Source organism: Ciconia boyciana, chromosome 2, assembly GCF_034638445.1.
Source record: "Ciconia boyciana chromosome 2, ASM3463844v1, whole genome shotgun sequence".
NCBI lineage: Eukaryota > Metazoa > Chordata > Aves > Ciconiiformes > Ciconiidae > Ciconia > Ciconia boyciana.
In genome coordinates, this window is record NC_132935.1 from 120,376,190 (window position 1) to 120,391,564 (window position 15,375).

Genomic DNA, 15,375 nt, shown 5'->3' on the forward strand with positions numbered 1-15,375 from the left:
ACCATCACATGCTGCCAAGTTGGATGACACTTGGTTTTATACATATTTTTTCCAAACTGTTTCCACAGCCTGCAATGAGCTTGGTTTTATAAGTATTTCTTCTAAATTATTTACACAGCCTACAGTAAGCTACAATGGACACACATATGAGTGATCGAAGCTGGCATAACCTCCACAGTTAGGTCTTCCTTATTCAAAAATAATGGGATGTAGAGTGCCAAGGGGTGGGTGGAGGGAGAAAAGTTCAAAGGCTTTGCAAAGAGTCAAAGACATTTTTAACGTATAAAAGTTCCAGCACCTAACACGGCGGTATAAATATCACTGTATTACTGATACCAATGGTACACTTCCATGTGCACGGCAGTTCACACATGGGGGAATATTAGATAACAATGTATATTAAGAGCATATATATATCTATATGTTAGCCATTTTTCTGTCTTTCTCGCAGGAACACTGTCACAGGCATTAGATAATTCATGGACATTAGACACCAGCGTGCGTGCTGACATAAAAATTTTCTTATGTCAAATTACTGGAACGCAGTCTAACAGAGATTCAAGCCTATGGCTAGTGGCTGCTGTAGGAGCAGTCTGTCTGGTGCTATGAGCTGTATTTACATATTTAACTGCCTTTGCTGCATTAGGGCTTGATTGCAGTACTGTCAAAAACATACCAATGCCTCTTAGGCACAGCCAGCAAGCAAAGAAGGCTTTGGGGAAGGAAATAAATGTTTGACAGGATATTTTTGTTTTATAATGCAACATATCAAAGCAAGCTGGGAACGTGAAGGCTGCGAATAAAATCCCAATCCTACTAAAGGCAATGGGAGTTTTGCCACTGAACTCAATAGGACCAGTATTTCATGGTCGCTAGGCTCCTGTCTGCATATCAGTAACACTTCCTCCTCCACTTGGACTTGACGCTGAGCCTCAAAGACACACACATGAAATTGCACAAGCCGCTAAGTCTTTGTTCCTGAAGTTTTATTTCTATTAGAGATGGATGAATAGACTTTTGAAAGGAAAAATAGAGAAAAGTCACATTTGTACTCCTGCCTATTCATTCTCCCTCTAAAACCTCTCTCTCAAGGCTTGAGGCAAACAATACTGAATCTAAAAGAGAAGATGAGACAGATACATTGTCGTACAATGGGGATTGCTTCAGGTCCAAAACACAAATAATTCATGACATAAGATGGAAATAATATTGTAGATTCATTTTTGACCTATCAAAGTATTGTTTTAATGAGACAGAAAGAAATTTTAAAATCAAATCCTTGCAGCATTTTCCAACTTGGGTAAACATCCATATTTATATATATGTATTTAATATCTCTTGGTCTTCAAGCATAATGACCATGGACCTTGTTACCAGAATGTCTCACAACTGGTGTGTGAATGCTTGATGAACGTGAACACCAGGAAGTTATCCATGTTCTCATTAATTTTGAAAAATCTACAGGGTTCTAGTGCAAATAGTACCAGTATAAGCACAAAATTGAAGGTACTTAATGCCAAGAACATAATCAGACTATCAAATGATATGTGCAAAGGCACGAATTGCTTGCTTGCCAATAGAAAAGGCAAATATAATAATATAACTGTCTGTTGGCTTTTTATCCCATATTCAGTGTCAAAGACTTAAACCATGACCTGAAATTCTGCAGCCCCAGGCCTATTCCACATCTTTCTGTGTTTCAGCAAATCTGCAAGAACAGTGGAGAAGTTTTCACAATATGTTAGTTGTTTGGGAAGGTTGCTACGTCCTAAATTTGTATCTGCTCTTGGCAGAACAAGGCAGAACATCCTCTCCCCACTAGATGTACCTCAAACTCCTTAATGAGTTTGTGCAATCTGTGAAATGCTACCAAACTGTAATGTCTTTAAGGGCAAGAATGTTCATGGAACCAGCAATTTTAAAATAAATATTGCAAACTTTTCATGGGAACAATCTTGAGTTTAGAATCACAAGAGCCATCTGATTCACAGAGCTGTGCTTATCCAGGCAGCGAGCAGGAACACACTCTCTTGTCTGTGTGCAGCTGAAATCTCACTAAAGGGCACATCAAGGACACTGGAGCCTACATCTGCTAAGAAATGCATATTCAATTTAGTTCCTTTATAAGGTGCTCCAGTTTGCTTTTAAAGCTCTCTTTCAAAAGGTCGGTTTTCAGGAAGGGATCACAAAATGGAAAGCTGCAGCTTCTTTCAAGAAAGCAAAGTTTTTGCTGAGAAACTGAAGCAACAACCTTTAATTGAATTCTAGGAAAAGCAAGTGTTGATGGACTGCTTGCTGCGAGCTGCCCGATGGGCAGTCTGTTACCAAGCCACGTGACTCTCAAATACAAATGCTTGAGCCCAGTGAGTATCCCAAAAAGCTTTGTACATGAAACACTGCATACCCAGAGGCTGTTTACCTTTCTAATTTTTAAGCAAACCAGATGGAATCTGTTGCTGGATAACCACTCCCTGCTGCTCTCTTTGCTCAAGATAACACCTAGCAGCCTAACAGAGCACAACAAAAATGTTGTTTTCTCTCTGTGAGTCCTCATGAATGACAGGAAGAAACTCTCTGCTGATCTGTATCAAGTGATCCCCAGTACCTTTAAGCATACCTCAGCTGTACCTTTCTATCACACAGATTAATTATACATAGCTCATGAAAAGCAAGAGCCCTCTGTTGAAGCAAGCAGGCTCATCTGCGCTAAGGACACAGTACCTAGTGGTCACAGGATCAGAGGGTTTAATGGGAGCTTTTGAAATCATCTAGATGACCTCTGTCTCCCCTGAGAGATGTTTTTTCCATTCGGTGCTTCAGTGGCAGACTAAAATCCTCCTGACTGGCCTGTTCTAGCATTTCAATGCCCTAACCTGCTAAAGCGTTTTTGCCTGATGTCTAATGTCAAGCTACCTCGTCTATAAATCCATTTCTTCATGTCTTATCTACTACTATGGGCAGAGAACAGGTTATTCCCCTGCTTCTGGCAGTAGTCTCTTTTGTACTGTTACCATGCCTTCCCACTTGCTATAAACAAACCATGTATAATTGTATAAACGAGCCATCAGTGCATACCATCTTATTAATACCACGTAATTATTCACAGATGGGAGCTGGCAATAGAAACAGGAGTCGGTGGGTGTTGGTTCCTATTAGAGGCAACAGGCATTAGGAGATAATGCTGCTCAGCACCTTTCAGAAGGCACTGAGAATTGGGTCTTCCCTAAAACAGGAATTTGACAAACTCACATTGCTTATCAAATATTTATGAAAAGAGGGATGAGCCCCTGGACTTGCTTCAGAGTCGAATGGAGCACTGGCTTGTGCTAACCCTTTCTACAGGGCGAACTTCACTGCAAGAGGCTTAACCGAAAGTCAGTCAGGCTGCCAGTTAAAACCAAGGAAGGTGAGCTGCATCCACAGCAAGGGGATACAAGACTTGTGACAGCCTGTATTATAAGGCACGGCCACTCACTGCCATTTTTGCTCAGTTTGCTACAGGGAGTGGTGCAAGCCTGTACATAGGAGACTCTTTCTATTGATATTACTGGGCATTGTGCCAGGCCTCAGAGATGAAAGAGTGATGCTTGGGAACTCAGTAAGTGATAATGGCATGAAGAAACACTCAGACTGGCGTTTATTTCCAGATGCTATGGTGACAGGTCCTCATACAGACGCTGGTGCTGTAAGTAAACAGAAAATAAAAGTCCTTCCATTTTTCAGGAAAATAAATGTCTGAAGAAGAAAGTCTCATATACAGCCTGTGTGCCAAGGGCTTCACCAGTTACCTTTCTCCACATTTTTCTTAGTTTATATGCAACGTGGAAGCCCTTAGTGAACAGTGCATGCATGGTAAATTATAATGTGCATGTTTTATTACAGAAAATGCAGACATATTGTGGCTCATGCTGTAGGGCTTAAATCATCACATTAGGTCTTTATAAAAAATGGAGATCGCTCAGCCTCATGGGAAAGGCATTTGCATCTTCATCATTACAGAGGCAACAAACTTCATCCATAAAGATGTGCCTAGAACAAATGGCAGCAAATTGTGGACACATGTTTTGCTTTAATTGGTCCTCATCAACTCAATCTAGCTAGTGACTTCAAAGAGCTCTCACTAAGAAACCTCTTCCAAATTTTTTGTTTTAATCTTTTTATTTTTTTTAATGTCTTAGAGATTTCAGATTACATAGAATCTTTGAAGATACAGTTTGAAAGAAAGCACTGCTTCTTTACAGTTACATCACATGTTTAATTACTTATTCATAAATTATGAATGACTAGAAGTAAAGTAGCATCGCCCAGAGCCCCTGTCCTGAGCCAAACGTAGCACTGCAATTTTTACAAAGTCTACCTCTTGACAACTGGGATCAGATTCAAGCCAGCTAGAACCATATTCAAAAGAGCAGCTGCTGTTAGTGCCATTTTCACATACTATTCTTGATCAGCATAAATGGATGGAATATGGTCTTTTTGGAAAGCACCGCAGAAGAATGTGAATGGCAATGGACTGATTACATAACTCATCTAAAATTCACAAAAAGACGACATATGCTACATTTAAAACCTTATTTAGATAGGGGCCTGACTTTTAAAAATACAGCTAACAAATCCCACTAGTCTGTAAATCAGAAAAATATCTACACAAGTCTTTTCTTCTAGCCCAAAGCCAAGCAGTCCTCAAGAGTACGAGGGTCCCACTGTCTCAGACACTGCACAGACACAGCTGAACACAGCACAAATGAACAGAGGTGGAAACAAATACACAGAACGGTGTAGCCACTACTGGCCCAGTGGCACAGCTGGGACTCAATCAAGATGTGACAAGCCCCACAGCAACAGACCAGTCTGGGGATGAAGCTGCTTCTTCCAACATTTCTTAGCCACGGGCATGCTCACACAAGCACAGAGTTTTATCTCCCCAGCTGATCACTGTTTCTACAAAAAACACCAAGTCTTTGCTCAAGCCATGCCAGATTTTGACTCACAAGAGTACATCCATAGGGCACTTCTCTCTATAGCCCTAAGCCTCAATTAATCACTCATAACACAGCAGATGATGAAAATGCTGCCACATCAGAGAGGCAGCACCATGGACCCACTTGTTGCAGTTGCAGATGAGGAAGGCAGGCAGGCGTAGGACATTGGTGAATCAGCCCAAAGTAGAACATCCTCTTTTGACACTTTCTCTGAAGGTTTGTTTTTTTTCTTCTCTGTATAGTGGCAGCACTTTTCCCTCTTTTGTGCAAATGAAACAAATAAGACCATGCTGCAGGCCCCTCTTATAGCAAAAAGAACAGTTACAGGAAACACATTAAAGTCATTTCCTCTTCCTTGGTTGCAGAATGCACTCTCTGGAGATTGTTTTTAGTGTTATGATGCAACCAGGGAAAATGCGAGCTTAAGTAACACATCTACAGGGCATCTAAAAGAAAACTGATTTAATAGGAATTAAGTAACTTGGTGGATCTTGCCATAGGCTTCTTACAAACCAGTCAACCAACAAATCAGTGAAAAAACTCATTCCAGATGCCCAAAATATCTCTTATATAGCTATAGCTCTTGCATTTGTTAATGATAACTACATTTAGTACACATCTTTGCTGCACTCAGAGAAATAAAGCAGTTTGTTTATCTGCCAGTAGAAATAGTATGTTCAGAATCCATCTTTTCAAATTACATCACAGAGTTCACAATATCGTTGCTTATTCATACTATTTATATGTGTGTGTGTATATATACATATATATATATATAGTTTGCTCAGTCTTTCCCTCTTCATTTTCAGTGTTCCTCTACTTGCTGCCTAGATCTTCAACACACTACCCTGAAAAATACAGTTTAAAGCAGCAGGGATAGCAATGGGGAATGCTGCCAAGCTGGGAAGCATGATATTAAAAAAAAAAAAAAAATTACATAAAGACCCAACACTGTGATAGGTTGGATGTACAGTATACCATCCTTTTTTCCCCTACCATGTTGACAGAAATGTATTCATACAGTTCAGTTTCATATTTTCATTACAATGAACCTAATGTTGCTCCAGCAACTGAGATAATTTTAGGATTAAGTTACTTTTCAACATGCAGAAACATGTTCAAAATGTGATGTCAAGTATTCTGGGTCCTTAGCTATTGTAAAACTACCACAGCCTCCACTGCTGTCAGTGGGTTTCTGGTTACAGTCGTCCCTGAGGAGCTCTCCCCTTTGCACTGCAGCCAGACACACCACCTCTGCAAGCCAAAGGTATGTGGAGCAGGTCACATAGGCACATCTGGCCTAGCTTTATGCTCATTAGAGCAAAATTGTCTTGGGTGCACCTGTGGAGTTCCTCCTGATGCCATGAAGACACAGCTGAATTTCTTGTATGTCATAGGAGGAGCTGTGAATAAGAATAGGAACACCAGCCAATCTAGCAAGTAAAAAGAAATCTCTCACTTTATAACCTGATGGTAATGAGTAAAGCAAAGATATGATATTAACCAGATTTCTGTAACAGTCCATAAAATATTTGTTAGACTTAATTTTCACACATGCCAATAAAAGCAATAGTCCTTGCATTTCTCATTCCATGCATACTAAGCATGATTTTCAGGTTTCTGTCTTGCTTGGACCAGAATAAGAGAAATCCATACAAAATTGTGTAGTATAATGCATATCTTTAAGTCAGAAATTCTGCTGAAGAGACAACGTAAAAAAAACTTTTTTAGATTCTTACCGTAAATTAGCAATTTCCTTTGTAAAACATACGACAGAGTGATTACACTTACATTTTGTCTACTCTTATTTAATTTAAACTCTAAGATTTTGAAGAAAAGTTGTTGCTTGTGATGTTGACTCTGAAAATTGTCAGTCTACAGAAATGCTCGAACAGTGTCAATATGGTTTTACACCTAAAAACTTGCTTTACTCCCATGAATAGGGGAGGAAGCCCCCATCTACACAGTCTAAATTTCAGCTGAGTCATTCTGCTGGAATTTCATACTGGATGACTCTTCTGAAAGCCAGAACTTAGAAAAATGAAACTAGTAATCTCAGGAAGTGACATAGAATTTAGGGCTGTGTGAATCTGAGGCTCCCTTCCCTCGCTCATAGAACTTTTATTGAGAGGCCATCACCAGACGTGCCATATGGGATGTATCCCTTTTGTCCACTGAGAACTAGTCAAAAACCATGATTACAAAAACGTTGCATTATTTCTTCCAACCACCATCCTCCTCTGCTTCTGCATCTCATTTTTCTGAGGGTATTCACAGTTGCAAGGCACAGAAAATCACTTTTACTCTTGTACAAGACTCTGCAGAATCAGCTAATACTTCAACTCGTTTTTTTAATACATCTCCAAATACCTCAGTTAACAAGATAATTTAACTTCCATATGGTTCCTCCAGGTACTTGAAGCAAGGCACACGGTTAAGTACCTCCCTGAATTGTGCCCTGCATAAATATTACTATCTTATGCAAGGATTTGAATATTTCCTTTCTTACAGAAAAAAAAAAAAAATTACTTACTAAACAGTTGGCAATAGAGGACCTGTAAGCTTCTCTTCATGGTATCATGTGGTCCTGCTGGTCTGCCAGTTTATTCATGATTCTGTCAAAGAAATCAAGAGAAGAAGAAATTATTTATTACAAAATATATGTCCTATTGTTATACCTGTTGATTATAAAGTAAGATGAAGCTTCACAGGAAAATTGTATTGATTAGTAATGGGAAATTGCCTAACTGCACTTTGCTTGCATTAGCTGTGCTCTCCAACAGCTTGGCAGTGAAGGGTAGAGCTATGGCCAAAAAGGGGAAAAATTCTCAAGAGTATACAAAATACACCCACTGAAAATTACTTTTACGTTGCACCTATGACTTGATAAAATCAATCTCACAAGAGTCTTATTAGTTTGGAGAAAGGATCCTCACTGGAAGAGCAAACATGAGGTGCGGACACCACGGGGCAGCTGTGCTGGGCACACAAGGCTGGAGTCTCCTCCCTGAGTCTCACCTTTTTGCATCCCTCAAGAAGTACAACGAGGAGAAAAATCCACTCTCCTTTCCCAATCAAAACTTCAGTGGTGCCAAAGCGGGGAGATCCCAAACTGTTTTGAAATTGTAGCACAGAGGGCAGCTTTGTCCTGGCAACTTTTAGCTTCATGTTAGCCAGTTGTTGTAGCTCGTGTCACCTCCTGACCTACCCCACCAGCTACCTGGACTGCAGCTAGAGTTGCGGCAACTGGAGAATCTTCTCTATGTCCTTGGAAACGTTTTCTTTCTCCTAAACTGAACTATCTTGGTGTAGGAGGGAATCTCTAGGGAATTCTTGTAACTGCTGTCTGAAAATGGGATGTGGCAAAAATATCTGACCACCCCATCTCCCCACCTTTGCCCATTTGGGGAGTGACTAATAACATTTTAAGTGTCCTCACATGGTATTTTCAAATACTTGTCACAGATATTTTTCACCTCAGTTTTAAAAATATTATGAAAAAATAAATCCCAATCATGCTGATATTAATTATTCACATTGTGAGGAAAATAAATGCATAAATCAGAAGTGAAAAGCAAATGTAATCCCAAAGCACTGCTGTGAGTAATATCTCACTGAGTACCCAAAGACAACACAGCATTTAAGCTCTTTATTCCATAAAAAAGCATTTGCTAAAGATTCATAACCAACTTTGAAAGATAGGACACCGAGATCACCCTCCTAAAATGCCTCTTGTCAATATTAAATAGCATGTAGTATCCCCTAGTTTTCAGTTCAATGTAATTTCATCTTCTGAACTCCTGGGGACATTTCTGAGTCATTTTAACATGCCCCCATATAAATCTTTCAGAGCTTATTTAAAATGCGATCTTGAAGACATAAGATAAACAAGTCAAACCAATGAATAACACCTTTGAACTGAATAGATGCTGAAGAGTTTGTGGAAACAGAACTATGTTTGACTTTAATGTGGAAGCCTCAAAAGGATCGTGACTTTTCTTGCCTGTAACGAAATCCAAGCATCTTTTGTTAAGTTATTAGATAAGGAAATTTACATACACAAACACAGTGTTTTTGGATTCTCGCACGTTTTCCTTTCCATTTAAAACTGGACCTTAAAAACATTTGAGTAACTTGCAGAAATGTCAGTATTTGCAAGGTGTTTTCTCCTAAATGAAAGCAATCATCTGTGAATTAATTTACTACTTTATAATCAAAATCAGAATTAGATTCATGCCATTGTTCGATCATGAAAACTTGCTGAGGGACTCCTGTTCATCCCTTTCTCCTTAAGGTTTACCAAAGAACAAAGCAAACATAGTAAAAAATCCTTGGTCTTTATGTGTAAATAGACATCATATAGTCTATTACAGCACTTTTCAAAGATGCATATAAAAAAGTCTGTGTTTAGCATACATTAAGATACTAATAAAAATATATGCAGGAAAGGAAAAGAGCCAGATAAGCCACTGACAATGTAGATTGCTTATCCCCAAGGGCTCTGCTTGTAAGTTTGTGTCAAAACAGGATTTACAAGCACTGACCCATCTGAAGTCCTAAAAATACAATGGAAAAAAGGGAGAATCTGAAATTGCAACCCTAAATCCACTTTATTTACTTTGTATAATTTGAACTGTGCTTGGCAACTGTGATGTGATACAGCTTTTGGCTGTGAACCACAATTTTTTCATATTTCTCTTCCATCTCCACGTTAATGCTATCCATAATAGATAAAGGTATTTGCTTATAAATTCTGGTATTGTGGTTAAAATAAATGGTATGCTTTTGTGTATGTATTTATTTAGACAGGACTCTTAGGGTAATTTACCCTGCGCTAAGAAATAGGAACTAGCGTGCGTATGGGGAAAGAAACAAAGATTAGCACTGCAAAACTTTCACTATGTTCTTCTGTTGCCCTTAGTTAGAAGACTTATCTTTTTTACTACATGGCCATAAAATTATACATAGAGAATGCAGTGAAGATGTATAAACAAAATGGTGCCATGAGTTTACAGCCTCTCAATTTCTTCAAAGTCCTTGGTGTGACTTAGGGTTAAATTTAAACACGAATGGAAAATATTGCAATTAAACTTTCCATAATTTTTAATACCTCATTTCTTGTGTACAGGAAATGCGTGCAAACCAAGGATTTATTTTACAGATACGGTAAGGCAAGAGACATTTTATGAGATTTATTTGTATACATTTGGAAGCCAAATCACACCAATTATGGTTTTCCAAAGACAGAGACTGCTTGCAACCACCATCAATGCTGCACAAAGTTCAGGCAGATGAACCATCATCCCATTAAGTGCCTGAATCAAGACCTGACATAAGAACAGAGGAACCACTGCTGCACCTACATAGGTGAAAGCTCCAGCGAGCCCATTACCCTGTCTTTAACATCAGCGGCTAGCAGGACCATAGGGAAATAACATGTGAAACAACATGAGTGTAAAGTAATCCTTACACCCTGGCATAGCCTGCTCTATTTCCAGCAACCCTCAGCTGAATACAGTATCTGAGCTGCCATGTTTTTTAACTTGACAATAATTATTCCTTACTTATCTCCTGTGTCTCACACAATTTTAGTCTTTCATTAGATCATTTAGAATCTCTTTTTCAAGCTGAGGAATTCTCATCTTTTTGCTTCTTTCATACAGCAGATATACCCTATGTCTGATAATCGACATGCCTAAAGCTGTACGTACCACTTCCAGTTTGGATCTGAGGATCAGGGAACAAAATTGCATGCAGCCATCAAAACTTGGGTCTGTATTGGACTGTTGTATTGGACAGTGATGTTTCCTGTTTCTTCTCTACTTTGTTCCCAATTCTGCCTACGATTCTCTTTTCCTTTGTGACTGCTGCTGAGCTTTACTCCACTGTTTTATAGAGCTGCCTGCCACAAATTCCTGAATGGCAATAACTCATCTGGAGTCCATCCTCAGGTATAGAGCTAGGACTGTTTTTCGCCTGTGTATGTGACTTTGCAATTATCTGCACTAAATTTCATCTGCTGTTTTACCACCCAGTCACCTATTACCGTGACATTTCTGAGAGATGGCAATGAAGGGCAGAATTATTACTATTATTATATAACAAATATACACCTATTGTATATAACAGCTTCTGAAGTTGCCACAGTTTCGACACTAATATTAATTTCAGCAGCTTCCAATCACAGTTCAATCGTGGAAAGTCTTCTGTATCTTTAAGAAGACAAAGCAAAGATTCATGGTCGGGCCTTTGAAAAGTTGCAGAGGAAACCTCCTTTCTGAGTATCAACCCATGTCCAGCCATCACAGTACTAGCTCATGGCCATGCAAGCATACCTAATCCAAAAGTTCTTTTCCTGGAAGTAGCTGGTTTTTTGCAGTCTTTAGATTATTAAAATATTTTGCAGGTCTTCTGTGATAAATACATTTATTTATCACAAGCAAGAAAGGTTACATATTGAGTGTCTGGTAGCTGAGAGAGCTCCAGTTCACCGACCCATGTTTTCTTAAGTATTTGAGCATGCAGTTTTAGGCACTACTAGATTAGCAGAGTTGTGCACATGCAGATGGAAAATGCAGACACACAGTCAGTTCCTGACCTTGGGCAGATTAATGTAAAACCAGAGTATTGCCACCTGTTTTAAATACACCATCACTTACAAGAAAGAAAAAAATATGAAGAGACAACAGAAACAAAAATGGTCCTGGAAAAAAAAAAAGATTTGGAAAATGTGTGTTAAACTTTAATAACTGAAAATCTAATCTGACTACCTCAGTTTTGTACCCATTTTATCCTCACTCTATTCTTTAACACTTCCCTGAGTTTTCTCGGGAGTACACTTCGCCAAAATATTAATTTTAAAACATACTGTGCTTTAATATTTGGTAAGCCATTCTGAGTATTTGAGGGAATTACGTGTTACAAATAAACCAGATCTTTGATCAATATTTTTTTTTTTTTTTTAAAGATTCTTAACCTTAATTTCCTAGATCCATATTTAGGACTCCAAGTAAATTAGCATATTCCCAATTACTCTGAACACTCACTGTCTCTCCTCTGAAAACCAGGAAATAAAGGTCTAATTACAACTTTTGTGTTTTTTCTATATTCTAATTCATATTGGTGTACCTACTGATATATTTTGAAACCAATAAAGCTAGTGCAAGTTTGTACTCAAATAAATTTCAATTTAGAAAGACCCATCTTCAATGGCTAAATTGGTGGAAATTTGTATCCAGAAAAGGTGTCACATGCCTAGCCTCAGATACCTGTGTTTGAAAATATTGGCTAAGGATTTGGTGTCTGAAATGCACTTATTTAACGCACAATATTTCACATGTAGTTTACCTTACACAGGATGATGAATAGATGTGTGAAATCCCTATGGACAGCTAGCAATATTGTCTTTCACAGTAAGTGATCCCCTCGACGTCGCAGCTAAATTAAAGAGGACAATGAAGATATAATGATGAATAGAAGACAAAAGAGTCCAAAAGAGCTGACAGCTCCTAGTCATTCATTATGTCTGATAGGAAAAAAAAATACCAACGGTACCTTAAATTAAAGAAGAAATGGAGGAGAACAGAAGATGAGCATTGAGGCAAAGCTAACAGTCAATGGAGAACCCTTTTTCTTTGTAAGTCTGTCAAACAGCCACCAGGAGACTGAAATAAGAAGCTGAAAAAAGGGTAATGGAAAGAGGAGACAGGCAAAAGACATGCCACTTCCATCCCATGAAGCACCCAAACTTTATTATGTTATTTCTGACTGCCTCCTCTCCTCTATGGTTCATTCTAGAAAAAAGAAAAAGCTACACCACTGACAGTTTTCAGCTATATTATTCTTGGTTCTGCAGAAAGTGAAAGAAGAAAAGAAGACACACCCAGAACTACTTCCATCTCCAATCATTGTTGAATCCCCAATCAAGGAAACACAGCCTTGATCCTTTTAGTATCATACTGTCCCGTAGCATTCCACGAATGCCTCACAAGACAATAACAACAGAGGCTCCTTACTTACAACTCAGAGAGCTGTGACTCCCCCAGGAGTTACTCACCCAGCGAAATTCCACCACCAAGGTCACCCACTGTTTCCCACAGGTTAGCTACTCTGAGAGTATTCAAGTGTTTCATAAAAAGAAGCAGGTGTACTCTTCCTGACTACACGGGGCTCAAGCGCAACTTTGTGTTTTCAAGTTTGTGTGATTTGTTTCTTAATTCAATGGCCTACTTCCACAATCCAGCTGTTATTTTGCAAAATTTATATCCCAAAAAGCTTCAGGGCATGCTAATAAAAAGATTATTAACTTGCAGCAATAAGATTCCTCTGAGCAAGAATTCTGTGTTCTTGTTCAACATGTGCCACGTTGTCTGCTCTGATTTATTTCCCACTGCTTGGAACACGCAAACTATCATTACCAACTTTCTTCATAAGATCCTGAGTGCAGCATCTTTGATATCTATGTCCCCTTTATACTGAGATCTTTTAGCACTCTTTCGAATGGATTCCTCTTTGCAGATCTAAGAAAGAGCAATTCACATCTACTTCCACAATTATCCTCAAAACTGTACACCCTTCACTTTCCTAATGTCTCCAAAGAGTAGGGTCGACCCTCAGGATATCACAGCTGAGCAGAACCAGTCTTGCTTGCGTTGTGTAGACCTGTCATATGTACGTAACGAATAGTCAGGTAGGAACCAAACTAGAGATACTAGCACACTTTTCTGCATATACAAGACTTGCCTCCTATGTAGCATGGACTTATAAGCAGAGAATCTCGTACTATCCAGGGAAAAAAAAAACCAAAAACCAACAACCAAAGCCTCTCTTCTCTTTGCATTCAAGTGCAGAGCATCTACAATCCCCACTGAGCCTAAGCCTGGTTGTGGTTATTCTTGTATTGGTGTTTGAATTCATACCTTCCCACTACCACAGGGGTAAACACAAATCAAGATAAACACACAAAGCAGTGTCAATATGCAGGAAAACCGGACAGTAATTGCTCCCTCTTCCTCAGTTTCCCTACCTCATCATTAACTTCTGAAATCCCAGTACCCCCATCTCTCCGCTTTAACATAAAAGTTCAAATGACTGCGTCACCACAGGCCTCCTCCCAGCTGTGACAGCCTGGCCATGAAGAGTCCTAGGCCAGATGATCACTTAAAGGAAGGCTACTGTCATTAGCGTGATGAGTGGAGGACATTGTCAGCTAACTCCCTCGTTCTTCATCATCTTCCTTTATTCACATGTTGAACCTGGGGCACGTCGATGAAAGGGAGAGGGAGGAAAGGCCTGCATTCTTGGGGTTCACTGTCATAAAAATAGACGGGCATGAAGAACCTCACGTCCAGGTGACCATGGCCAGGGGAAGAACTTAGTTTGAAAAGGCCAGGTAACATTGCTGTTGCCTTTGGCTGTCTAATGCCTTGGTGTCTGTGGTAATCTTATGAACAATCACTGAAACAGCCAAAGGCAGGTGTTGAAAGGGTAGGGAAAGCTGAGAGGAAAAATACCAGGGCGTAAATAAAAGGTCATTTCACGTGAGACTTCCTTGCTTTGATGTGTGCCTGCCCTCCACTCCAGCAAGCTTGAGCCCCATGACCTTTTCGGAAAAGCTGTGACAGACAGGGTTACTGTCTCAGCTGATTATAACCAAGAAGTCCCAGAGATGAAGATCGGAATAAATAGAAAGCACTAGGCTATTGAATGTCCTTCTCACTCCATTGATAGTGCAAGGGACTTTATTTCTTGATTTTATTCCTAATTATCTACCATTACCAAATACTTCTGAAGGCAGCTCCAGTGGCAGAGAAGTCTGAACATCAATCATTCTAGTTGCTTCTTGTTCCCACACATGCACAGACATGACTGTGTCTGTCTGTCCACTGCTAGAATAAGAAGATAAGAAGCAGCCTCTCCTTTTCATCGTTCATCTCTGTGGAGCTCTGAGAAGCTAGTATCTTCATAAGGATCAAACTGACTTAGCAGCTATAAGGATAATTAGAATTTGGTCATTAATACACATTACGGGTGGAGAGGAGAAGACTCTTGTGTGCATTTTAAAATTCTGATGTGGTTGAATTTGGATGCAGTAGCATTTATGCAACAGAAGTTCCTTTGCTCCATTTTTCTCCTACCCCATTACTTAAGCTACACTGCTTATTAGTTAGATATTGTTTTGTTGCAGTTATACCATACATAAAAATACTTTTCCACTTTTGCCAATTAGTTCCAAATGAATTAACTATCTGGTTACTGTTATCAACTTCTTATACATCAAACCTGAAAGACAGTCCCACAGGTCAGTGTCTATTTTCTGCAACAACCTAACACTGGATTGTGACACTAGTCATTTTAAGGCACTACAGAATGCCATTAGATTATCTTACTTGAC

At 39.2% G+C, this 15,375-nt stretch overlaps 1 protein-coding gene across 6 annotated transcripts in view; it reads right to left on the minus strand.

Annotated features, from left to right (window-relative positions):
- Nucleotides 1-15,375, minus strand: part of TMEM108 (transmembrane protein 108) — a 166,940-nt gene that overhangs the window by 79,647 nt on the left and 71,918 nt on the right. For 5 of the 6 annotated variants that reach the window (XM_072853812.1, XM_072853809.1, XM_072853814.1 and 2 more), the window contains exon 3: nt 7,516-7,597. In XM_072853812.1, the coding sequence (XP_072709913.1) occupies nt 7,516-7,555 (40 nt within the window). In that variant the 5' untranslated portion in view covers nt 7,556-7,597. Of the gene's footprint in view, nt 1-7,515; nt 7,598-12,329; nt 12,420-15,375 lie in introns of all 6 variants that reach the window. The other variant, XM_072853813.1, reaches the window with a different exon arrangement.